Source organism: Gigantopelta aegis, chromosome 10 (genome assembly GCF_016097555.1).
Source record: "Gigantopelta aegis isolate Gae_Host chromosome 10, Gae_host_genome, whole genome shotgun sequence".
NCBI classification, from domain to species: domain Eukaryota; kingdom Metazoa; phylum Mollusca; class Gastropoda; order Neomphalida; family Peltospiridae; genus Gigantopelta; species Gigantopelta aegis.
Window position 1 is genome coordinate 68021480 of NC_054708.1, and position 26097 is coordinate 68047576.

The following is a 26097-nucleotide window of genomic DNA, read 5'->3' on the forward strand; positions in this document are numbered from 1 at the left end:
GATGTTATCGACTAACAGATACTTTTTAGCGATTTTAATTACATATTAAATATATTTTTCTGCATAAAATAGTAGTGGCTGTGTATTAATCGTGTTTCTGATCGTTCTAATATTTGTACTAGGTTAAATTTCATTTTATTTCCTAAAATAATTTGTTTCGTACATACGAAATTATTTGAAGACAAAATCCAGTTTGGGCTTCTTACTAATATTAAGACGACCAGAAACACATTGCATATGCAGACACTGATATTCTAAACAAGAAAATATATTTAATATGCAAGTTTAGTCGTAGAAGTATTTTATTAGTCGGAAACATCTTGCAATTGTTACAATAATGACTGGTCCCTATAGTAGATGCATGATGTACAATGCATGGTCCCTGGTGATCCGGTGTAAACGGAATGCAAGTCCGTAGGAACAGTTGTCTGACCGGACTTAATCTCCAAGTAATGCATGTCCTAGGTCTAATATACCTAGGAATGCAAGTCCTAGGACTTAAGTTCCTTAGGAATACTGGTCTGACTGCCAGGATGTCAAGTCCGGGCCGGACTTGCATTCCTGGACAATCAAAATTTAAGTCCGGTCTTACACATACAAATTAAATTATAAATGTAAACAAAACGAAAAACAGTTTCCTTTTTGGTTTATGTAATTAACTTAGGATACTAGCGCCTCTATTCAAATGTTTTCTATTGATTCCAATATTTTCCATTTATATCATTTGCAAGAGTTTGTAAACATTTCGTTGACTTTATTACATGAGCAGAACCAAGGTCTTTATTCATTGCGTATTGTTCCAACTAACAAATGTTTAAACATTTAAAAGTAACTCAAAAACATTTTCCATAATTAGAAGCATATTAGTACTCGCAGATAAGTATAACTTGCCCATATGATATACCAACACAATTATCTGTTAGACATTATATACTGGTATTTGATAATAATAATAATAATAATAATAGTAATAATAATAATAATAATAATAATAATTTACCTATAAAAATGTGATATTTGCGTTATATACATTATCGTGTTATTATATAATTTTAAATTTGTACGTTTTTGTCAATATTGTTGCAGGCGTGTGTACATAGGGTGTGGGGTGACGTGTTCTAAACACCCCTCTTCAAAGCAAATTTCTAGACCTCTCCCCTGCATAGCTTACTAAACATGTGCCTGATTTGTCAATTTTGCTCATTTTCAAAAATTAATTTGGTCTAACATATGGCATAGACTATAGTCTCTATGATGTCTTAGTCCCAACAAACCATCGATAAACAAAAATATGTTAAATGGTTTTCATTAATGTTTATCTTGTACATTGTTTATATATTTTATGTTTATGTTTGTATAATGCTGATAAGTTGTAAAAACTTAAAGTAATAAAAAGAATTTGAATCAATTAATAGAAATATCAATGACTAAGAGTGCGTTTTAGCAGCTCATTGGGCTTCTACACCGACTAAAACAAAACAGTAACCCCTGAACAATTATACTGTCAATAATATGCACACACACAATTTACAAAGATCCTTTTAAACAGACTAACTACTCATGATACTTTTACACCTGACAGTTTTGGTCGCAATAGGCATACGGGCTCCCCTTTTGCTGATTTTTATTGGCCAAATGAAATGAAAATGTCAGAATCTGGAACACAACGTATATTTATATTCGCATTACTACCAAGACGCTAAATAGGATTCCAAACAAATCAGTCTGCATTTTTACATGGATTACAACTAATATTGTAAGTAAAATTATGAAAATGCATGGTGAAGATTTTAGGCCAACTCATTTTGCCCGAACGTGTCCATTGCCCCCTCCCCCCACACTGGGAGAGTGACACCACCCCAACCCCCGACCCCCACCTCCACCCAGGTGTTCCTAACGGCCAGGTATAATAATACAGACCCTTTCCCCAACTCGTATCTTATGCTTTTTATGGTCAAAACTGCCATAAGGCAGTCAGTGATAATTAAGTGTTTTGATGCTATTTTTAATTGTTCATCAGTAAAAGTCAAATTTTGATTATTCCTGTTATTTTATATTGTAGTAACTGGTCATTATAGTACTAGTTATAAGTACTAACTACTAGACCTAAGTACAGTTTTTTAAAGTTTTATTTCAGGGATTTTCAGGAATCATATATATGTAATAAGCAAACTATCGGAAATAAATTCCAGACGACTAGGAATACTAGGATTGAAAGTCCTGTGGACTAGGAGTACTAGGAATAAAAGTCCCACGGACTTCCATTCACGGAATGCACGTCCCACAGACTTAAATTCCTAGGGATACAGGTCCTACAGACTAGGATCCCGAGGAATGGAAGTCCGATCGGACAAAGATTAAGAAAATCACAATTAATCAGATTGTGACTTACCGTCAAAATATAAACCTACACAACATATTATTAAAAGATATGTTGGTGTATATAGGAATTGTCTTTTGTTGTTCATCAAATGTTAAGTTTTTTTGAGTTTTCATATATATATTTTAAAACAATTTTGGGCTACATATTGGGGGGGGGGGGGGGGGGGTATATTTATTCGTGTTGAACACATGGACATATAGCCTACTTTATATCTTTAGTTGCATTATATACTTTTGAAAAAAGCAAGATATTCGTCCTACTTCAATATGCTAACAAAAATGTTAGACGACTACAAAAATTCACTCACGTGTCTGATCCCCAAGTCTATGACGTAAAACTATTAAAACTTAAAAATATTTTTGACATGGAGCTTTGAACCCACAATAATCTTAAGAGACTCGTACTCTTATCCATCACACTACGAAGTAAGGCTGCCAAAACCTCACTTTTTCCCTCGTGTCTTTCTGGCAGCTCATGCAAATTGCAGAGTATAATACACGGACATATAATTTGCCGGACTAGTATTTCTGTCACTGCTGTAGAAGGAATTTAAGTCCGGTAGAAATACAAGTCCTAGAATAAAAACAACTTAAAAATAAACCAGGAATAAAAGTCCGGGTAGGACTATGGTTCCTAAACTATGGAGGTCTGACAGGACTACTGTTCCTACGGACCTGCGTTCCTTTTACATCGGGTCTCTGTAACATGGGACCGGCCTCGGTGGCGTCGTGGCAGGCCATCGGTCTACAGGCTGGTAGGTACTGGGTTCGGATCCCAGTCGAGGCATGGGATTTTTAATCGAGATATCGACTCCAAACCCTGAGTGAGTGCTCCGCAAGGCTCAATGGGTAGGTGTAAACCACTTGCACCGACCAGTGATCCATAACTGGTTCAACAAAGGCCATGGTTTGTGCTATCCTGCCTGTGGGAAGCGCAAATAAAAGATCCCTTGCTGCCTGTCATAAAAAGAGTAGCCTATGTGGCGACAGCGGGTTTCCTCTAAAAACAGTGTCAGAATGACCATATGTTTGACGTCCAATAGCCGATGATAAGATAAAAAATCAATGTGCTCTAGCGGCGTCGTTAAATAAAACAAACTTTACTGTAACATGGTGGCGTACAATAAAGCCACGAGGCAGTAGTCATTAAACGAATGTTGTTGTTTAGATCTGTTGATAAACAACGTATATTGAAACATGGTGGCAGCAGGTGGTAAGATGTTTCCCGTCCCAATATAGACTGAAATACTTGATGTATTTGCAGTGAACTTTGTTTTGATTCGATTACGAATGATGTGCTGCGAACTGTTCAGTGATCGGCAATCGCCGCAATGACTCGATGTCAACAAAAAACTCGTAACAGATACTTTAATGAACATAATTTAGTAATATAATCAGAGTTAAGTTACTAACTGAAGTAATAGTTTGCTAAAGAACTGTATTTGTTACGTGGATCGCGTATTACAGACAAATTGTCGCGTATTACAGGCAGAGAAATCTATTTTTAGAACACGCACAGTTTTAAAATGGGTGACAGTGGAGATGAAATTGGTGCCACTTCTAAGGTGCAACTGCCAAACATAGCCCCTCCAAGCAAGTTAAATATGACTGGTAATGTTGCGGAGAATTGGAAGATGTGGAAACAAATGTGGAAAAATTATGAGATTATTACAGAATTAACCAAACAAACAGATGAGTATAGAACGGCAATGTTTTTACATGCAGTAGGGCCTGAAGCATTAAAGGTGTATAATGCTATGCAGTTCACAGATGAAGAGAATAAAAATGATTTACAAACTATCTTTGAGAAGTTTGATGCATTCACAGTAGGTGAGATAAATGAAACCTATGAGAGGTACGTGTTCAACAACAGAATACAGAAGGAGGGTGAGAACATAGATGGTTATGTTACAGAACTGCGTACTCTAGCTAAAACCTGTAACTTCTGTGACTGTTTACAGAATTCTTTAATTCGAGATAGAATGGTAATTGGTATTTCCGACCAAAACACTCGTAAACGACTGTTGAGGGAACGTAACCTGACTTTAGAGAAATGCATTGATATTTGTAAAGGCTCTGAAGCTACTGCCTCAAGGTTTTGTGGAAAAGAGCATTCATTTGATCGTGAGAAATGTCCAGCTTGGTGGAAACAATGTAACTCTTGTGGTGAAAAGAACCATTTCCCTAAAATGTGCCGACAAAAAAGAAAGCAGGTGCATAAGGTGATAGCAAATGATGATTCAGAATCCAGTGGTAGTGATTGGATTCAGTCTGTTCACACGAAGCTAGAAGCTGTGAATTCTGTCGAGAAGGTTGCAATTCCTAAATCGGCAGAGATTTTTGCGGAAATGACGATAGACTCAATTCCCGTACGGTTTCAAGTTGATTGTGGAGCGTCAGTTAATATTCTGACAAAGAAGTATGTTGCAAACCGTCAGTTGATACCGTGTAATAAAACGTTGCAGATGTGGAACAAGACCGAGGTTATTCCACTAGGTACATGTCGAGTGATTGTGAGAAATCCTTCGAACAGGAAGAAGTACAATGTTGAGTTCATGGTTGTAGATACGGAATTGATGCCGTTACTTGGTGCTCGTGCTAGTCAGCAGATGCAGCTGATTACAGTAAATACAGAAAACTTCAAACGTGTTTCAAAGTGGATGCTGGTCTTACACAATCAGAGAGAATTGTTGAAAACTTTAAAGATGTTTTCAAGGGTGAATTAGGGACACTGCCAGGGAAAGTCCATTTGAAAGTTGACCCGAGTTTCGAACCGGTTGTGTCTCATCACAACAGAGTACCAGTTTCAGTAAAAGATGATCTTAAAAATTAACTTGATCGATTGCAGTAACTTGGTGTTATTGTACAGGTTGAAGAGCCTACGGATTGGGTGAGCACTTGATCCTCGTCCTCTTAATGAAGCTTTGAAGCGTGAGCACTATGAAATGCCAACTATTGATAGAATGTTGCCAGAACTGTCAAAGGCAAAAATGTTTACTACTGTTGACTTGCGTGCTGGCTTTTGGCACTTAGTGCTTGATGAAGAATCCAGTTTCTTGACTACTTTCAATACACCATTTGGTCGGTTCCGATGGTGTAGGCTACCATTTGGTCTGAGTGTATCACCAGAAATATTTCAGAAACATTTACATCAGGCTTTAGAGGGTCTTCCAGGAATGCTTTGTGTCACAGATGATATCATGTAACCGGATGTTGTAAATTGCATATTACATACACTACAATTTTAAAACAGTTTACATATATTTTATTCTTTCTAACTCTAATAGTGCAAAGCTGTTTCTTATTTTGTTTCTATTGTTTTCCTGTGTCTTTGGTATTGTCAGCTTGGGTTGTGTTCACCCTCAACTCAGTGTTCAGGCCAGGTAATCGTTCAGTAGTAAGCTCATCTATTGTTTCTTTTGTTACCTGGTGTTCTCTGGAGTCAGATACTTTTAAACATTCAAGCAAGACAGGTGGTTTTCAGCATTGCAAGTTTTATAGTTGATCAAGTTCTGCACGGCACAGTTATTAACAGCACAGGTAAATACAAACATATATTTTAAGATATAACCATGTGTTTTAAGTAGTAAACTAGATTAGTGTATGCATATTTTATGATAAGCCTTAAATTAGAACTTAGCATGTGTAAGCAGTTGATAAAACTTATTCTATAGCGAACGAGTTAAAGTAGTGTTTAATAATGTTTATAATTATATAGGGATATTTGTCTTCTAAGACGAATATTTGATTAGGTTTGATAATACAAATAAGTAAATAACTAAATTAGTTATTAAACTACTTTATTATTAAGTGTATATATGAATATATTCTATGTGTATATTTTATGTGCTCCTATTTATAAGTGGTATTTTGTTGACAGGTTATCAATGATGTAGCACAACCAGCATCATTATTCAAACGACCTGACCCACAGTCGGTAAGTTAAATATTTACTTATATGTGATGTCGTAATTCTGTGTGTTATAGAATATACACACAGGTATTTATATAGTTTTATGACGTGCTTAGCACATGCTTATAGCAATGATGTGATAATTAAATTAACCTTTGAATTATAATTATATTTGATTTGAGTCTGAATTGAAATGTATGTGTGTTAAATGTACATTAGTAATATAATATTGAAGTAAATTGTACTTAACCTGGAAAATGTAACTGATTTTATGTTCTTTTGTTATTCCAGGGTCGTTATAGAGATATATATTTGTGTGCGAATGTTTTTATAAACATCGGGATCTTCACATCCCTCCAGGTGATCCCTGAATAAAGACCTTAAACCCCAGCTGAAGTCTTCTTTGCTATATATAGAACCTTCGGTAACATTGGAGCCGACGTAGGGACCCTTGGGATCATGTGATCAATCATGTGACTATTGTGGATCGGAACTGTGTTCTAACTTGTGACTGGTTGTTATTTTGATCTTTTACCTTTTGTGCAATGTGACTCTTGTGATTCGAGACTGTGTTCCACCATGTGAGCATGTGACTGCTTGTGATTTTTTTCTTTTGTACCAGGTGACCTTGTGTGATGTAACATTCTGTGAACTTTGACATTCATTGACATTTATGAAGAACTGATTTATTTTTATTCAGTTTTATTTTAAAAACATTTGAGTGACAGCTAAAGTGACTTATTGATTGTGTGTTGTGTTTTATTCATGTGTTTGATGTAAAATCTCTGTATCTGTATCTAATCTGTGAGTATTCTCTCTATATATTTTGTTGTTGATATTTTCTTATTCATTTGTTTATTTTCTTAGTCTATTTATATTATTGTTGCTCACAGTTGTCTTCAGAGAAACATTTTTTTTCTAAACTTTTTGATGATGTACTTATAAAGTACATGTAATAATTGCTATTTTTTTTTTTTTTTTTTTATTAATTATTTATTTACTAGTTTTATTTTTGGAAAATTAATTTAGATTTTTTTCTTAATTTTAGTTAGTTACACTGATACCAATGAAGGTAGTTTAATATTTTTTTCAGCTAAACTATTGTGTAATTGATTTACAAATTTATTATTTTGTGAATTTTTTTTCTAAGTTGAATTGGTAATAAGTGTTTGAAGACAGTTTAGATTTAAATATTAGTAACATAATTTTTTTGTTTCACATTAAAATAAATTTAATTTTATTAACTTGTGTTTAATTATTTAAATTTAAATTTGAATTTTGTTTTTAGTTTAGTTCAGTTTAGTTTATTTTTGTTTTGTTAAACAGTACGTATCTATCTTTATAGACTAATATAACTCTTAAAGGGATATTGTCTCTAAGGATATATACACACTTGTATAATTACAATTCTTAATTGCTTTCACTTTAATTTAATTTATTTACTTTGACAAACTTTTGTTTTGTTTTTGAACTTTCCATTTAAATATATTTAAGGTTGCTATTTAATAGTTTGACATATTTAGTTTTCTGTTTAGATAATGTATTTCCTAGTTATGTTTATTACTTCAGTCAGTGCTTAATAAATAGTGCATTCAAACTGAATCACTCTTTGTTAATAACAGGCTAAAGTCTGGTTATAATTTTTTTCCAGATTTTTTTCAGATTAATTAATGTATGTAACTCCCATTTGTAATTTAGCTCACCCACTTTGATTGTAACTGTACATGTACATAGCAACACATATAAATGTAGTATAAGCATTATGAATCTTTGAATAATTACGTGTTTACAGACTTGAACTTATCATTTATATTTTGCTGATGTCTGTTTACTGGTTAATCATTTGTGTTTGATATTTATATTTTGTTGAAAAATGTCATGATGCTGGTTGTTGTTGTGTTATAGTTTTTATAGCTATAGGTACCGATACCAACTTAGTTTACATCCATTTAGTTGACTGACTTCGTTTGATATAAAGTTTAAATAATTTAGTGATTGTTATGTAGGTAATTACCATTTAGTATATAAACACAAATTTAAACATACTTAATATAAAGCCAAAGTTAATTTAAGATTTATAAAATAATTTTATTGAATTTAAACTAATAAATTTAAGTTAGATAATTATAAATTTAAGGAACTATCACTTTGAATAAATAGGTTATATTTAGTTATAAATAGCTAAACTATAATTTAAGACTGAAGTTACAAGTAGGGTTTGTATTTATTTAAAACAAACAACTCAAATAGTTGAGATATGTGCACATTACTAATATGTTTAGATACTTGCACTTAGTTTTTATTTCAGGATGATTTGGGTTTTTTGTGGTTTGCTGATATTTCTTCATTCTGATTTTTTCCCCCTCTGTCTTTTCAGTTGTTCTATAGTCTAGAAAGCTTAGACAGTTTTTTTTTAATACAGATTATTTCCATCATACATTGAAATACACACACACACACACACCACACAAACATGGGGTAGCAATATATTTGGTTCAAATTTTATATTTGACCCAGAATTCTTTTTTTTTTAGAAGCTTGTTTTTCAAGTTTCTAAAGTTTGAATGAATTTTTATTTTCAGGTTTTGCTACTCAGATAACTACAATGTATTTGTAGTTTTTAGTTGGTCACTGTACATTTCACATTTCCTTTTATTTTGTGTACATTGATTAGCAGTTATGTTTAGATTGTTGGGAGATAATGTAATTTTAGTTATGTGTCTTGAGGTTGTTGTTTCTCCTGATAGCCATTCAGTGTAGATTATTTGATGTTTGGAGGTAATTGTTTTCTTCCACTGTTAGTAATCTATCATGGGGGACTACAATTCAGAAGTTATCCGACAACTAAAACAGGCGGTACTCCAACTTTCATCCAAGTTGGATCAATTCGAACAGAAACTGAATGAGGCTGAAACAGATTTTTTCTCCTCGAAGTCACCACCCTCCACCCCAACACCCACTTCAGACCATTTTGTTTATGCATCTGAGCATAGACTTCCTCAATGCTATAGGTGTTTACAGTATGGTCACATCCAGATGGCATGCAGGGTACGACTAGATCACTCCAGACGATTTCAACAGGAAAATGTTAACTTTCCTGTTTGCAGTAATATGTCTGTCAGACGTCGTGGTTTATCAGATGGTCTTGTTGGTGATACTAGTGAGGTGACTGTTAGCATTGATGGACATGTTTGTGGAGGTCTCCTTGATACTGGGTCAACTGTTTCCACCATCAGTGAGACATTTTACAAACAGTTTCTTTCTCATTTGACAGTTCATCCATTGGAAACTTTGTTGGACATTGAATGCGCCGATGGAGAGAGTTTACCATATCAAGGATATGTGGAAGCAACTCTTATTTTTAAGGGTCTTCTTTCAGAAACTCCTTATCATTCTTTATTGCTAGTTGTTCCAGATAGCAGGTACAACAGTGATGTTCCAGTTTTGATTGGTACCAACATATTGACACCAGCTCTTGATGAATGCCGCAAAGAGTATGGAACTCGCTTTCTGCAGTGTGCAATCTGCAAACTTCTTTTTATTTGGCTTTCAGGGCAATTGTTTTGCAGGAAAAGGAGTTGACTCGTAACAAGTTTAGGTTGGGACTTGTGCGAAGTGCTGCTACCAGCAACATTATCATTCCACCAAACCAAACTGTAACTATGAGAGGTTACATAGACAGGAAGGTTCCTTATAGGAATGTTTGTGCTGCACTCCATCCTACCCAGCATTCTGTTATAGCAGAACTGGATGTCTCGCCTGCTATTCTGAGTTACAGTTTTCAGGGTAGCTCTGTGGTGGATGTTCCAGTGGCTAACATCACTACCCAGACAGTGGTTATACCACCGAGAGGTCTTCTGTGTGAACTTCAACTAATCACGATTGAAGATCTTCCATTCGACATCACCGAAGATGAGAAGTCCATTTTGGAGAAAATGACTTTGTCTTCAGATATACTTACTGAAGAGGAGCTGAAGCAAGGCATTAGTCTCATTCTCCAATATCAGGACATTTTTTCTAAAGGTGATTTAGATATTGGATTCTGCCCCAGGGTGAAGCACCGCATTGATTTATTGGATGAAATTTCTTTCAAGGTGCGGCACCGACGCATTCCGCCTTCTATGTTCAACGAGGTAAAGCAACATCTTCATCAGTTGCTTGTTAGTGGTGTTATCAGGCGATCATATAGTCCCTGGGCATCACCAGTTGTCATTGCTAGAAAGCCCGATAATTCTTTGCGGATGTGCATTGACTATCGGCTTCTAAATGCACGAACTGTTAAAGATTCATATGCACTCCCTCGCATTGAAGAAATCTTTGACTCTTTAGCTGGAAATACAATCTTCAGTGTTTTGGATATGAAGAGTGGCTATCACCAGGTGGAAATACAGGAAGAACATAAACCCAGAACTGCCTTTACAGTTGGTCCTCTGGGGTTCTATGAATACAACAGGATGGGTTTTGGCCTTACCAATTCACCAGCAACATACCAGCGCCTGATGGAAGACTGTCTTGGTGATCTCCACTTGAAGATCTGTATGATCTACATCGATGACTTGATCATTTTCTCCCACAGTTATGAACAACATTTGGAGAGGATGGAACTTGTCTTTAAGAAACTTAGGGAGAATGGCCTCAAGCTTTCACCAAAGAAATGTAAATTCTTCCAGAGTGAAGTCAAGTATGTGGGACATATTGTTTCTGCAGATGGTATCAAACCAGATCCAGGGAAGATTGACAAGATTGTCAATTGGCCAGCATTAACAAATCCAGACCAGGTTCGTCAATTTCTCTTCCTTTTATTTTAACCGATGAAAAGCCAAGAAGGATACTGCCTGACACACCACCAACGACGACAAAACTGCGACCGCACCTACCAAAGACACCAGTGAGAAAACCACAGTAATCAGAATCCAATGATGGAGCAACCCCATCTGGAGATGATAGTTTGTTGGAGGATGATTCTGATGGGTTTGTGGTTGGTCCTTCGGTTCAAGAACCTCCAGTGGTCAGCGCCCCAAACATCGCTGTCACAGATGCTGGAGAAGGAACTGGTTCAGGAAATACCACCCAACCTGACATTGCGATCAGCAATGGTGTGGAAAAGGATGAAGAACCAGAAGAAGAACCGTTGGAAACAGAAATCTTACCAGTGGATCAACAGTTGGATCAAGATGATGAACGCAATTCTATACCAGAGTCCATAGGATCCAATGGTGAGCAAGATGGTGTCAGCTCTTCGCATATTGGCATATAGGGATGTCTGAGACGTGCGAGAGAAAGTTTGTACTGGCCAGGGATGTCTAATGACATTAAGGAGTACATATCAAGGTGTGAAACATGTTGCAAGTATGAGATCAAACATGCAGATGCCAGTGAAAACTCGTTCTGGGAGAGAGAGTAGAATTCCAGTTTATCTCAAGGACTATAAATGTAAATATTAAGAATTAAAGTTCAAGGTGTGGCTCTTGTACATTAAAGTAAAACTAATAGGTGACAAATAGGTATGATGGACAACTAACATTTAAGTTTAAGATTAAGAGCAGGCAGCTCACTGTTTTATCAATTTTAATTTAGTAATGGTACATACTAAATAAGGTTAAGTCTTTGAAGACACGGTGATGAATATCTAACATAAGACAAAAGTCAGCTTTTCTTTTTCGTTTCTTTATTAAAAAAAAGAAAGATGTTACAATAATGACTGGTCCCTATAGTAGATGCATGATGTACAATGCATGGTCCCTGGTGATCCGGGTCTCTGTAACATGGTGGCGTACAATAAAGCCACGAGCCAGTAGTCATTAAACCAATGTTGTTGTTTAGATCTGTTGATAAACAACGTATATTGAAACAACAATGCTGCAAACTCAGGAATGTCCCTTTAAAAATACCTCTAAATTCTGTACCTTTGTGCGCCCAAACCGTTTGATCGTCGTTTAGAACAGTTTTGATACCATCTAATAGTCTTCGGTCTTTTGTATCGTCGACAACTTCTGAGTGCGACTAACCTCTAAAAACGCATCTCAAACATCTCATTGATTATGTTGACTCGACCACGGCTCACCGGTTTATGCATATTCGTCGCTCAGCCACTGTGCTAGTGTACCCAAACTATACGTTTGTAAAACACGTGTTTTCAAACCTTTGTGGATTGTTGGGTCGGAGGCTTGCAAAAACGGGTTCTTTCCTTGTCAGAAGTGTATCCCATACAACTTTCTTTACAAAGACGCCGAACGAGTTTGTATAACTTAAGTGACAGACCCTAGGTTTTTTAATAACTAGGCTACAGCATATTTTTCGTTATTAGAGCCGCTTCTGATAACTGAAATGAGATATTACTTAGATTTTCTTTAGATTATCAATGTCCGTACATTCAAAATGTTTCTAGTCATCCTTGGTGTTTCTAGTACATGAAATACAAATTTAATATTTACAAACACCCACGTACCTCTGAGATGTAACGGTTACGAAGACCAACTCCAGTATATGTTTACGGGTATTTATCCGTTTCAGTGTCACAGACTCTTGTTTCACTCTATTGTAACTTTCGATCCCCGTCGGTGGGCCCATTGGGTTATTTCTCGTTCCAGCTAGTACACTATGACTGGTATATCAAAGGCCGTGGTATGTGCTATCCAGTCTGTGGGATGGTGCATATAAACGATCCCTTGCTACTAATGGAAAAATGTAGCAGGTTTCCTCTTTGTGACTGTCAAAATTACCATATATTTAACATCCAATAGCCGATGACTAATAAAGCAGTGTGCTCTAGTGGTGTCGTTAAACAAAACAAATAAACTATTGTAACTTTATCAACATTTGTTACAGGTTTGTAGATTAACCAGTAATGACCGTTGCTGTCCATTTGTACGGTTTGAAACTAGCTAGAATTTAGCAGTCAACAACTGGTGTAACAAAGGCTGTAATATATACTATCCTGTCTGTGAGATGATGCATATAAAAGATCCCTTGCTGCTAATCGAAAAGATAGCCCATGAAGTGGCGACAGCGGGTTTCCTTTCTCAATATATGTGTGGTGCTTAACCATATAACCGTAAATAAAATGTGTTGAGTGCGTCGTTAAATAAAACATTTCCTTCCTTCCTGTTATGAACTGGATCACGAGTTTTTCTTGGCGACTGATACTATTAGTACAATAATGAATATAAATTTTGACATTCATCATGTATTGAGTACTACTTGTACTCTTGGATTAGATATGTTTCACTATAATGTTTCATCAAACCTATTTGGATTTTAAAATATACGTCCAAGTGCTTGTTTTACTCGTGTCACTGTTCATCTACATACAATTAAACTTTCTTTATTTTAAATAGTGCAGATTCATTTCATTTCATTTCAACTTATTTTCGTGCTTAAATCCAATTACGGTTCAAGCACGCTGTCCTGGGCACACACCTCAGCTATCTGATCTGTCTGTCCAGGACACAGGGTTAGTTGTTAGTGAGAGAGAAGTCGGTGTAGTGGTCTTGCACCCACCCATTGAGTAGTTAAAACTCGCTCTGGGTGGGAGCCGGTATCGAGCTGCCAACAATGTACCTACCAGCCTTATGTCCGATAACTTAACCACGACACCACCGAGGCCGGTAGTACAGATTCAAATCCAATCATGAAACGACTAATGCGTAATTTGGATGAATACTCACGAATGGAATTGTTTTTTCTATGCGGTTCTATTTCAACCCCGTGCCCCTACGACTCTAGCATATATTATGGATTATACACAATTCCGTCAAATACAGTCAAATGTCGATCTCCGGAAAGGGTGCAGTGAATGAATTAATGTTTACCGTTCGATATTGGTATCAGTATTGGTATTGTGTCAATACCGAATACCGTACTGATACCAAGGCAAATCACCCAAAAAATATTGATATCGCTACCTAACCTCAAATTTCAATACCGCCCAGCTTTCACGCCGTTTCTTGTTCTAAATTGTAAACTTGTTTTGAAATACATCGGCGCTAGTTGGCGTCAAATAAAGGTAAATATAAGACTAAATCGCGCTGGTCCCAGAATACAGATTTAATAGGTATTGAGTTAAAGGTTGTTTTTTTGGTTAACAACACCATTATTAGTTGTCAAATATTTGGTAATTTTGACATTTAGTCTTGGAGAGGGAATCCGCTATATTTTTCAATTAGTAAAAGGGATCTTTTAAATGCAAGTCCCATAAACATGTTAGAACATACCACGATCTTTGATATACCAGTCGTAGTGCACCGACTGGAATGTGATACAGCCCTATGGGCCCACCGACGGGGAGTAAGCCAGATTTTAAAATACATTATTTATATAGATTAGAATCACAAATACCCATTACATTTTGATTCTCGCTTGATGGGGTGTACCGCCTTCCCCGGTTCTTACGGGCCTGCTAGTGGGTTGTCTGTACATGGTATAGGACTACTCATTCAGTCCAATAGATTAACGATGCTTCAATTAAAAAATGGTGACTGGTGTGTATCTAACTCACACCCCCGCCCCCGCTAAGCTTGATATTTGATATACTTCGACAATACATCGCATGGAGTAGTAATTTCCTGATGGGAGAAAACAAACTTGTAAATAAATGAATTCCAATCGGGTAAATTCAAACTTTCAGGTTACACTTTATGAAGACTGCATGTTGAAATTTATGTAAATACTGAGAACATATGTAAAGGGTGGTGAAGAAAATTAATAAGCACACGTCAGTATTACCTGATTGCAGAGCTAGTGCAGGAGAAAGTAAACAAATGGCCATGTAGCTTATCTGAAAAGAAATATTGTAAAATAAGCAGGTATTATATACAGCTATTATTCTTTTTCGAACGCTCAGACAGGGACCCCAGTAGCTCGAACACGTGCTGTGCGTTGCAGGTTTTCCTTGGGGCCGAATAGTTTCTCCAGGGGTTTATCTGAAAGCCAGACTGCTTTCATCTGGTCCAGGTAGTGGAGGCAATGCTGCAAGGACTGATCGACAGTCATGGCAGTTATGCCATAAGCACATGTTACAGTTTTCTCCCACTCGGAATTTTGTGTACATGTGGTACTTGAGTTTACAGTGGCCTGTTCTCAGCCATTTCATCATCACCTGGTCTTGTCTTGAAAGTCTGTGTACTTGTCTTTGCTGTTATGGTCAGGGTGACGTTGGAACCATCGTGTAAAATTAACTTATTACTTCAGAGTAATCACCGAAACACACGTAACGAACCATTTGTTTGACCATTCATAAGGTTTCAACAAATTAATGTTTCGATCGAGTTTTATAATTGAAATGTCATTTGACGACATTCCAATACTTGTATCATAAACAATAGTCTTGTTACACAGTCTAAGTCATCAGCAATATCGTTAACATAAATTAAAAATAATAATGGACCTAAAACGGATCCGTAAGGTACTGCCGCCTTTAGAGTTCCATAATTTGATAAAGTTCCATTTATATACACTCTTTGTTTCTTATTGGAAGTATAATTGCTAATCCATTTCAAAAGATTGCCTCTGATGTCATATCGTTTACGTTTAAAGATTAATCCTCTGTGCCATACTGGCTCAAAGGCCTTGTACATGTCACAGAACACTGCACATAAATATTCTTTATTGTCCACTGATTTACAAATTGTATTATACAATTCCATTAATTGGTACACGGTGCTATGGCCAGGTCGGTAAGCACATTGATACTTATAAAGTAGATTACTGAACGTGAAATAATTGTACAGGTGTTTAAACACTATTCTCTCCAATAGTTTTCAAACACAGCTTATTAATGATATACATGTAGGTCTGGGCCCAGTTTCACAAAACATCGTAAGCCAAGTTTTACACGTAAACATAAATCTACGACTAAACCACTGTTCTTCTTATCATTAAAAGTACAATAAATATAGTTTGAAATATACATATTTTGTTTTCTTTTATCCTTAAAATGTTCCATCTTTCGTAATGATGTAATTTTCTCCGTGAAATTGATGCCAAACAAGTGTAAACGAACAACTGGTATAACTGCTAATCGCAGACGTAAACTTACTATGCTTTGTGAAATTGGCTCCTGTAATTTGTTTGGGAACTTTTTCCAACTAGATTGTAAACATTATTCTAAGTGTTTCGTTTTCTAGTGCCTGCACTGTGACAAAGCACCCCTGCGCGTGCTGTAACCTCACCGTGGTGCAGGGGAGTAACATTTTCTTTGAGAATGGCCAATACAGCACAAATCCTCTTGTTTTCTTCGAGATACAATTGAAATTTTGAGTAAAAGTCAGTATCTATCTGTGACATTTGTATTTTTGCACAGTTCTTTACACATCCCTGCGTGTGCTGTAACCTCACCGTGGTGCAGGGGTGTAACAGTATATTTGAGAATGACCAATACAGCACAAATCCCCTTGTTTTCTTCGAGATAAAATTGATATTTTTAGTAAAAGTCACTATCTATCTGTGATATTTGTATCTTTGCACAGTTATTTACACTGTTTTTATTTAAATCTTGAATTTTTATATTGATGTTGATCATCATTTTATTTGTTTGCATTACCACAGTTTGACACCCAATAGCCGATGTATTTTTCGTGCTGGGGTGTCCTTAAACATTCATTTATTCATTATTCAGTTCTTTACACTGTTTTTATTTAAATCTTGAATTTTTATATTGATGTTGATCATCACTTTATTTGTTTGCATTACTATAGTTTGACACCCAATAGCCGATGTATTTTTCGTGCTGGGGTGTCGTTAAACATTCATTCATTCATTCATTCATTGTGACAAAGCATGCCAATATTTCCCTTTTGTTCTCTTTTTAGCCTGACAGACAGGTCTCCTACCAAGACTGAGTTCTTAGTAGATCCAAGGTCACTGTACTAAGTGCTGTCTGTGGGAAAGTGCATATAAAAGATCACTAGCTGCATTAGAAAAAATATAGTGGGTTTTCTTTGATGATTACAAATCAGAATTACCAAATGTTTGACATCAAATAGCCGATGATTAATTAATCAATGTGCTCTAGTGGTGTCGTTAATCAAAACAAACTTTGTACCAAGTAAGCTCTCACTAACCACTAATAACCAAACATTATCCCACTTTCCTGAACAGACAGCCCAGGCATCAAGTGTGTCACCACTTTGACCTCAATTGGAAATGAAAAAGTTGTATACTGTGTTTCTTGGTATCGGTAGATTGTTTTATATATTCCATAGTTACCGAGGCATTCACAGAACAGTGACAATGTAGTAGATATGTTTCAGCAAATTTGGCCTTGATGGGTTTTTGGAGATGCCAGATAGTAAACATGGCAACAACGAAAAATGAAACATTTTTTAAACTGCACGGTTATAGTTGTTTGTGGTTGTTGAATTAAAAAAAAAAAAAAAGTTTCAAAAATTGTCACAACGATGAACATAACAGCAGATATGCCTTATTCACATTGAATGCGGCGCGACATGTGTCGTGCGGCTACAATGGGAGCTTAAGCGTCGAACCAAATACATTGTGTATGTTCATTTGTATAGCTGCACCGCCCGTATATCCCTAACAACAATAGAAGGCAATAGAAGGCCTCGTAAGATGGATAACGTGTACCTAACCAACCCATTATGTTATGAGCAATAAAATATGTTTCAATCAACTACAATATTCATATTAATTTTAAATATGGTAGTCTAGACACTTACTGTCTGCAGCATGCCCACACACGTTCCCAGCAGTCTCACGGCAGTTGACTCGAAGCGCAGACCCAAATACTGGAACAATAATACTGCATTGAAACGTTGTAAAATTAAGGTGTAGATTACAATTAATGTAATTCATAATTAGTGTTGTAGTGCGTACAGATGGACAGTGCATACAGATTGGCTTGGTGGATTCATACCAACTTGATGCTGACGATCATGCTTGGAGAGGACTACATCCATTTCATCGTCATCAACATGAGCAAACTAACGAAAATAAACGATTTTACAATAGTCGGTTTGGTATTCTGCCCAAATTTGACTTGTTCTGTCCGTTACTAAGCAACTGTTTCCGGGTAGGTGGAATCGAAATATCTACTTGAATCAGGTAGTCTGCCTGTTACCAATCTTATTCAGAGCTTTACTCTATCTAAAACTGTAACATTTTAGAAATGTTTAAGAAGGAAATAACACAATATTTGTGAATTAAAAAAACCCGAAAAACCTAAAAAAGAATAAACAAACCTTACAGCTTTACTCTACCAAAAGCATTCACATGCTAGTCATTTTTACAAAGGAACCGGCCTCGGTGGCGTCGTGGTTAGGCCATCGGTCTACAGGCTGGTAGGTACTGGGTTCGGATCCCAGTCGATGCATGGGATTTTTAATCCAGATACCGACTCCAAACCCTGAGTGAGTGCTCCGCAAGGCTCAATGGGTAGGTGTAAACCACTTGCACCGACCAGTGGTCCATAACTGGTTCAACAAAGGCCATGGTTTGTGCTATCCTGCCTGTGGGAAGCGCAAATAAAAGATCTGTCTGCCTGTCGTAAAAGAGTAGCCTATGTGGCGACAGCGGGTTTCATCTATAAAAAAAAGTGTCAGAATGACCATATGTTTGACGTCCAATAGCCGATGATAAGATAAAAAATCAATGTGCTCTAGTGGCGTCGTTAAATAAAACAAACTTTACCTTTTACTTTTTATGAAGGAAATAATCCATTATTTGTCTATTTTAAAACTAATCTGGTTAAAATATTCACCAAATCATCTTAAGAATATGATAATAGGACAGTGACATGCCATTAATAAATGGAGTATGGTGGTTATGAAGATGGTTGAATAAAGTACATTTAGGGACAAATCAAATTATTTTTGTTCAGGTAATACTTTGTTAGACAATAAAATAGATCAGTGGTCTGTGACAATATGCCTTTAATATTGTTTACTTTTATTAAAAATATTGTTTCAATATTGTGTCATGTTGTTCATCTTAGTTGCTAGTACGTGACACCCAGGTTGAAGTATGAGTTGTGATTGTGCCGACACATTGAATTACATACATAAATTGATACAAATAAACAATGTAACGTGTTTGTGGATACGAAATGTGTTGACAGTGATGTGACCTCTTCATTTATTTTAGGCCTGATGATCGTACAGTACTGCTACTGGAACCACGCATTCTCTTTTTATGGTTTACATTAGCAAATGAATCTGCCTTTTATTTGCCTTTGTCTTTTAAAAATCATACAATACAGTCTAATGGGGTATTTGTTTTTTTAATTATTGTTTTATTTTTTATTTTTGGGGGTGTATGGGTTTTTTTTAAATGTTAACAGAGTACAGCTTCCCTGCTTCTGAATATTTTGAGCTCCAATAATATAATTACAGTAGGGTCCCACAGCGAAGGACTCTTAACGAGTGGATCCCTAATAAAAGTTAATTGGTCTTCGGAGGTACGATCATTTCTAAATGTCCCTTTACAACCAGGGGATGGAAGGAAGGAAATGGTTTATTTAGCGATACACTCAACACATTTTATTTACGGTTATATGGCGTCGGACATATGGCTAAGGACCACACAGATACTGAGGGAGAAAACCCGCTGTCGCCACTTCATGGGCTACTCTTTTCGATTAGCAGCAAGGGATCTTTTATATGCACCATCCCATAGACAGGATAGCACATACCACGGCCTTTGATGTACCAGTCGTGGTGCACTGCCTGGAGCGAGAAATAGCCCAATGGGCCCACTGACGGAGATCGATCCCAAACCCACCGCGCATCAAGCGAGCGCTTTTCCACTGGGCTACGTCCCTCCTCACCAGGGGATGGTTCACCAACTAACAAACTAAACGGCTAAAGCAATATGTGGTCTTGGCATTCAATGATTTGAATCTAACCACTGTATAATGATGCACACATTGTTAAAATATAGAGAGCGAATAAATCAGTAATATACAATAAATAAATGCGTTAACAAATTGTTTTCGTACCTCATACATGCTTGTTACTTCCAGGGGGTACATAAGCGGAATCAGGGTGTAGATACTGATGACGTAACAGATGCCTAGTGACAATAAGAAAATAAAAAATCCGGATCCATAAAAATACATTTCTGCTGGAATTCCAAGTAAACTAACAGCCGACATGAAAGTTACAAATAAAGACAGACAAACGGGAACGATTCCAAGCTTGCGATCTCCCATGAAATAAGCTGTCCTTGTAGATCTTCGTCGTCCTTTTATGCCAAAGAAAATTCCAATCCCTAAACAAATGGCCAGTGTGAGGCATACAATAAGGTAGTCCACCCAGTGAATTGTCAACTCGGTCGTCATCATGGCCACTTATACGAAGCTCTTGCAACAGACTATAGAAAGGCAACCATGCAGTTCAAACTAGACTGAAATGAATGAATGAATGAATGTTTAACGACACAACATAACAAAAAATACATCGGTTAAGCGGCCCGATCACCGGTTGGTTTCCGGCAGGCCGTCGGGCGGGGCCCTAGCGACATGTCTACTGGATTGCCACGACCTAAAATCGCGCTTGAAAAATCGCAGAATTGGGAGTCAGGTTTTCACGCCTGCGGGGTTCGGGCAAACCCTAAAAATCGCAGCGGAGCCCGGACGCTTCGTGAAAATGCCCTTTTTTGGCCTGTTTTAGGAGTCGCGCGGGCTCCGCGACCGATATGTGAGGGCCGCTTTAATGGGTGTAAAAACTAAGGTAAATGAAGTGATCAACATAGATATAAAAATTCAAGAGTTAAATTAAAACACAGTTTAAAGAAGTATGGGGGAAAATACAAATATCATATTAAGTAAAATTAGAATTTAGAATAAAATTCAGTATCACGAAGAAATTCCATTGAAAAGTTCACAATGGAATCGAAATGAAACTAGACTTTGGAAACAAAGAGTGATAAGACGTGTTATTAAATTAAATTAACTCTTTGATTTCATTAATACTGATTGAACAGAGAGAGAGAGAGAGAGAGAGAGAGAGAGAGAGAGAGAGAGAGAGAGAGAGAGAGAGAGAGAGAGAGGGGGGGGGGGGGGGAGGATCTAGGTGGTCTCGCGGTTAAACCATCGGACATAAGGCTGGTAGGTACAGGTTTCGCAGCCCAGTGCCGGCTCCAACCCAGATATATCTAGCTACTAGCGACGAATGCCCTCACCTCACTTTGTCTTCCAATGATAAAACCTTGAACTGGTTCATTTGTATAACAACACAAACCAATAACCGCTCCTTCATCGTATGTATTCTTACGCACAATAAACGAGTCTATTAGTTTATGAAAACGGCGTATTACATAGTATACCCTACAAATAGTTTTCATTTTAATTCGGTTTGCAAACATTCTTTGACATGTGAATTTCCGCACTATATGTAGGTAAACAATAGGCTCTTATAAATAAGAAACAAAAAACACTTGATTGGACAAGAAATAAAAACCAATTGGTTACTACATTTTATTGGTCTCTGTTGAATGGTCAGTATTTTTATAATAGTCTTCGATAATGATAAACAGGTTATGAGCTATTATCTACTGATATATTTCAATAAAAATGTTTTCATAACTGCAAAGAATAGAAGCTTACATACATACATACATACATACATACATATATGCGCGCACGCATATCACATATACCCATACTTCATATATACATTCAAACATAACCATACATTATTAATGTCAATACACATTCATAATTATTTGAAATGATATTGATCTGTGTGTCTAAAAAAAAGAAATGAAAATAGAAAAAGCATATAGAAAGAAAGAAGAAAAGGAAAGAAAGACAACAAAAAAGACAAAGGCGGAGAAAGAAACAATTTGTTTACTGGGGTTCAGGCTAATTAAAAAATAATAACATTTAACAAGTGCATTAGTTAATACCCACACTTAATGTCATACAGAGAAGAAGCAGTTACGAGTAGCTATGGTAGATAGATGTAAGATTCATAAAAGAGATAAATCTAGAATTGTATTTCCAAACAAGTTAAGGTATTTTTGTAAATAAAAAGCAATAAGCAAAGAACCCAAAGGAAAGGGTCCAAACCAATAGTTAAAGAAGATGGTGTTTTTTGATGTTATGCGTCAATGCTGAACAGGTTAAAACACTTGCCCCAGCATTCATTAAATTTGTCATGTTCACAATTTTTAAAATAAATATATCTTTCTATTTGAAATTTATTTTGCAATATATTTTTAATAACATTAATATGAAGACTCTTGTTAAGTATTTTCAGACTATAAATGTAATATTTTATATTTATTAAAATCCAATTAACTACATCGCTTAGCTCACTATTTATCATACCAAACATAACTGAGAGTTTATTAAGTGAAAGTATGTACCAGTCAACCTCGACATACATACAATATATAGATATCCATACATCAGTACATACTAGCCAGTGCCAGGTCTGCCCACTGTTTCATGCACGTAAGCGGGATCGATCGGGTAGCTTGTAGACCCCATGCATATAGTTGAGTTAAAGAGCATCCTTTTTATGGATGCCTCAGTAGCTCAAAAGGTATCGTGGCAAGTCTACAAGTTGTGGGCGATTCGCTGCCATAGGTTCGAGTCCCAGCAACGGCGTGGGGCAATTTGTGAGGCCAGAAAGGATTTAATTATCCCCTGCGCCAGTGCGTTAATATCTATGTATATATCAGTCAACCTTGACATACATACAATATGTAAATATCCATACATCAGTACATATAACAGTCTGCTCACTGTTTCATGCACGTAAGCGGGATCGACCGCGTAGCTTGTAGACATACATACAATATATAGTAAAATGTAAAGTTTGTTTTATTTAACGACGCCACTAGAGCACATTGATTTTTATATCTTATCATCGGTTATTGACGTCAAACATATGGTCAAACTGACACTGTTTTAGAGGAAACCCGCTGTCGCTACATAGGCTACTCTTTTACGACAAGTAGCAAGGGATCTTTTATTTGCGCTTCCCACAGGCAGGATAGCACAAAACATGGCCTTTGTTGAACCAGTTATGGATCACTGGTAGGTGGAAGTGGTTTACACCTACCCATTGAGCCTTGCGGAGCACTCACTCAGGGTTTGGAGTCTGTATCTAGATTTTACATCCCATGCCTCGACTGGGATCCGAACCCAGTACCTACCAGCCTGTAGACCGATGGCCTAACCACGACGCCACCGAGGCCGTTATACAATATATACATATTCATACATCAGTACATAGATACATACATACATACATACATACATACATACATACATGCGCGCACCCATATTACATATATCCATACTTCATATATACTTTCAAACATAGCCATACATTATTAAAGTATATGTACACCCATAATTATCTGAAATGATTTTGATCTGTTTGTCTAAAAAAAGAAAAGAAAAGAAAATGAAAAGAGAAAAAGCATGTAGAAAGAACGAAGAAAAGGAAAGAAAGAAAAAAGACAAAGGGGAAAAAAAAACAATTTGTTTACTGGGATTCAACCTAATTAAAACATAATAAAGTGAAGCAAATTAGTGTCTAACAGTTAATACCCACACTTAATGTCATACAGAGACGAAGCAGTTTTACGAGTAGATATGGTAGATAGATGTAAGATTCATAAAAGAGATAAATCTAGAATTGTATTTCCAAACAAGTTATGGTATTTTTGTAAATAAAAAGCAATAAGCAAAGAACCCAAAGGAAAGGGTCCAAACCAATAGTTAAAGAAGATGGTGTTTTTTGATGTTATGCGTCAATGCTGAACAGGTTAAAACACTTGCCCCAGCATTCATTAAATTTGTCATGTTCACAATTTTTAAAATAAATATATCTTTCTATTTGAAATTTATTTTGCAATATATTTTTAATAACATTAATATGAAGACTTGTTAAGTATTTTCAGACTATAAATGTAATATTTTATATTTATTAAAATCCAATTAACTACATCGCTTAGCTCACTATTTATCATACCAAACATAACTGAGAGTTTATTAAGTGAAAGTATGTACCAGTCAACCTCGACATACATACAATATATAGATATCCATACATCAGTACATACTAGCCAGTGCCAGGTCTGCCCACTGTTTCATGCACGTAAGCGGGATCGACCGGGTAGCTTGTAGACCCCATGCATATAGTTGAGTTAAAGAGCATCCTTTTTATGGATGCCTCAGTAGCTCAAAAGGTATCGTGGCAAGTCTACAAGTTGTGGGCGATTCGCTGCCATAGGTTCGAGTCCCAGCAACGGCGTGGGGCAATTTGTGAGGCCAGAAAGGATTTAATTATCCCCTGCGCCAGTGCGTTAATATCTATGTATATATCAGTCAACCTTGACATACATACAATATGTAAATATCCATACATCAGTACATATAACAGTCTGCTCACTGTTTCATGCACGTAAGCGGGATCGACCGCGTAGCTTGTAGACATACATACAATATATAGTAAAATGTAAAGTTTGTTTTATTTAACGACGCCACTAGAGCACATTGATTTTTATATCTTATCATCGGCTATTAGACGTCAAACATATGGTCAATCTGACACTGTTTTAGAGGAAACCCGCTGTCGCTACATAGGCTACTCTTTTACGACAAGTAGCAAGGGATCTTTTATTTGCGCTTCCCACAGGCAGGATAGCACAAAACATGGCCTTTGTTGAACCAGTTATGGATTACTGGTAGGTGGAAGTGGTTTACACCTACCCATTGAGCCTTGCGGAGCACTCACTCAGGGTTTGGAGTCTGTATCTAGATTAAAAATCCCATGCCTCGACTGGGATCCGAACCCAGTACCTACCAGCCTGTAGACCGATGGCCTAACCACGACGCCACCGAGGCCGTTATACAATATATACATATTCATACATCAGTACATAGATACATACATACATACATACATACATACATACATACATGCGCGCACCCATATTACATATATCCATACTTCATATATACTTTCAAACATAGCCATACATTATTAATGTATATGTACACCCATAATTATCTGAAATGATTTTGATCTGTTTGTCTAAAAAAAGAAAAGAAAAGAAAATGAAAAGAGAAAAAGCATGTAGAAAGAACGAAGAAAAGGAAAGAAAGAAAAAAGACAAAGGGGAAAAAAAAACAATTTGTTTACTGGGATTCAAGCTAATTAAAACATAATAAAGTGAAGCAAATTAGTGTCTAACAGTTAATACCCACACTTAATGTCATACAGAGACGAAGCAGTTTTACGAGTAGATATGGTAGATAGATGTAAGATTCATAAAAGAGATAAATCTAGAATTGTATTTCCAAACAAGTTATGGTATTTTTGTAAATAAAAAGCAATAAGCAAAGAACCCAAAGGAAAGGGTCCAAACCAATAGTTAAAGAAGATGGTGTTTTTAATGTTATGTGTTAATACCGAACAGGTTAAACCACTTTCCCCAGCATTCATTAAATTTGACATGTTCACAATTTTAAAAATAAATTGGAGTGGTTATCATGCCACCTGTTATAAAGCGCATTCCTGTGTTCTGTATCTTTGTCAGTCTGTTAGTGTTTGTCTTTGCAGTGGTTGCCCAGGCTGATGATCCGCATCCCATAACAAGTCTGACAGCTCCTGTGTACACTTGCTGTAGGATCTTGCTGTTTGCTCCTCATTTGGTGCCTGCCAACTGTTTCACGAGAGAGACTTTTCTTGTGGCTCTGTTCTCAACCTCTTTTGTGTGTGGGTTCTCCGTTAACCGTTTGTTTAGCTTGACTGAGAAATAAGTCGGGATTTTCTCCTGGGGTGGCTCTTTTCCATCGACAGTCAATTTGAAGGTTTCCTTTGTAGGAG

At 36.5% G+C, this 26097-nt stretch overlaps 1 protein-coding gene and 1 long non-coding RNA gene across 3 annotated transcripts in view; one reads left to right on the forward strand and one right to left on the reverse strand.

The window, feature by feature from the left end:
* Positions 1-20674, reverse strand: part of LOC121382911 (sodium-coupled monocarboxylate transporter 2-like) — a 48814-nt gene extending 28140 nt beyond the window's left edge. Inside the window, exons 1-3 of one of the 2 annotated variants that reach the window (XR_005959234.1) lie at positions 20247-20674; positions 17971-18039; positions 15020-15071 (exon numbers count right to left, since the gene is read on the reverse strand). Coding sequence is in view for 1 of the 2 variants with exons in the window: in XM_041512592.1 (XP_041368526.1) it covers positions 15020-15071; positions 17971-18039; positions 20247-20591 (466 nt within the window). In the remaining variant the exon portion in view is untranslated. The remainder of the gene's footprint in view (positions 1-15019; positions 15072-17970; positions 18040-20246) is intronic. The other variant, XM_041512592.1, reaches the window with a different exon arrangement.
* LOC121382912 lies at positions 5620-6685 on the forward strand. Its single transcript, XR_005959235.1, has 2 exons — positions 5620-6319; positions 6587-6685. It is a non-coding gene; the product is annotated as an uncharacterized LOC121382912 (long non-coding RNA).
* Positions 20675-26097: the final 5423 nt, after the last annotated feature.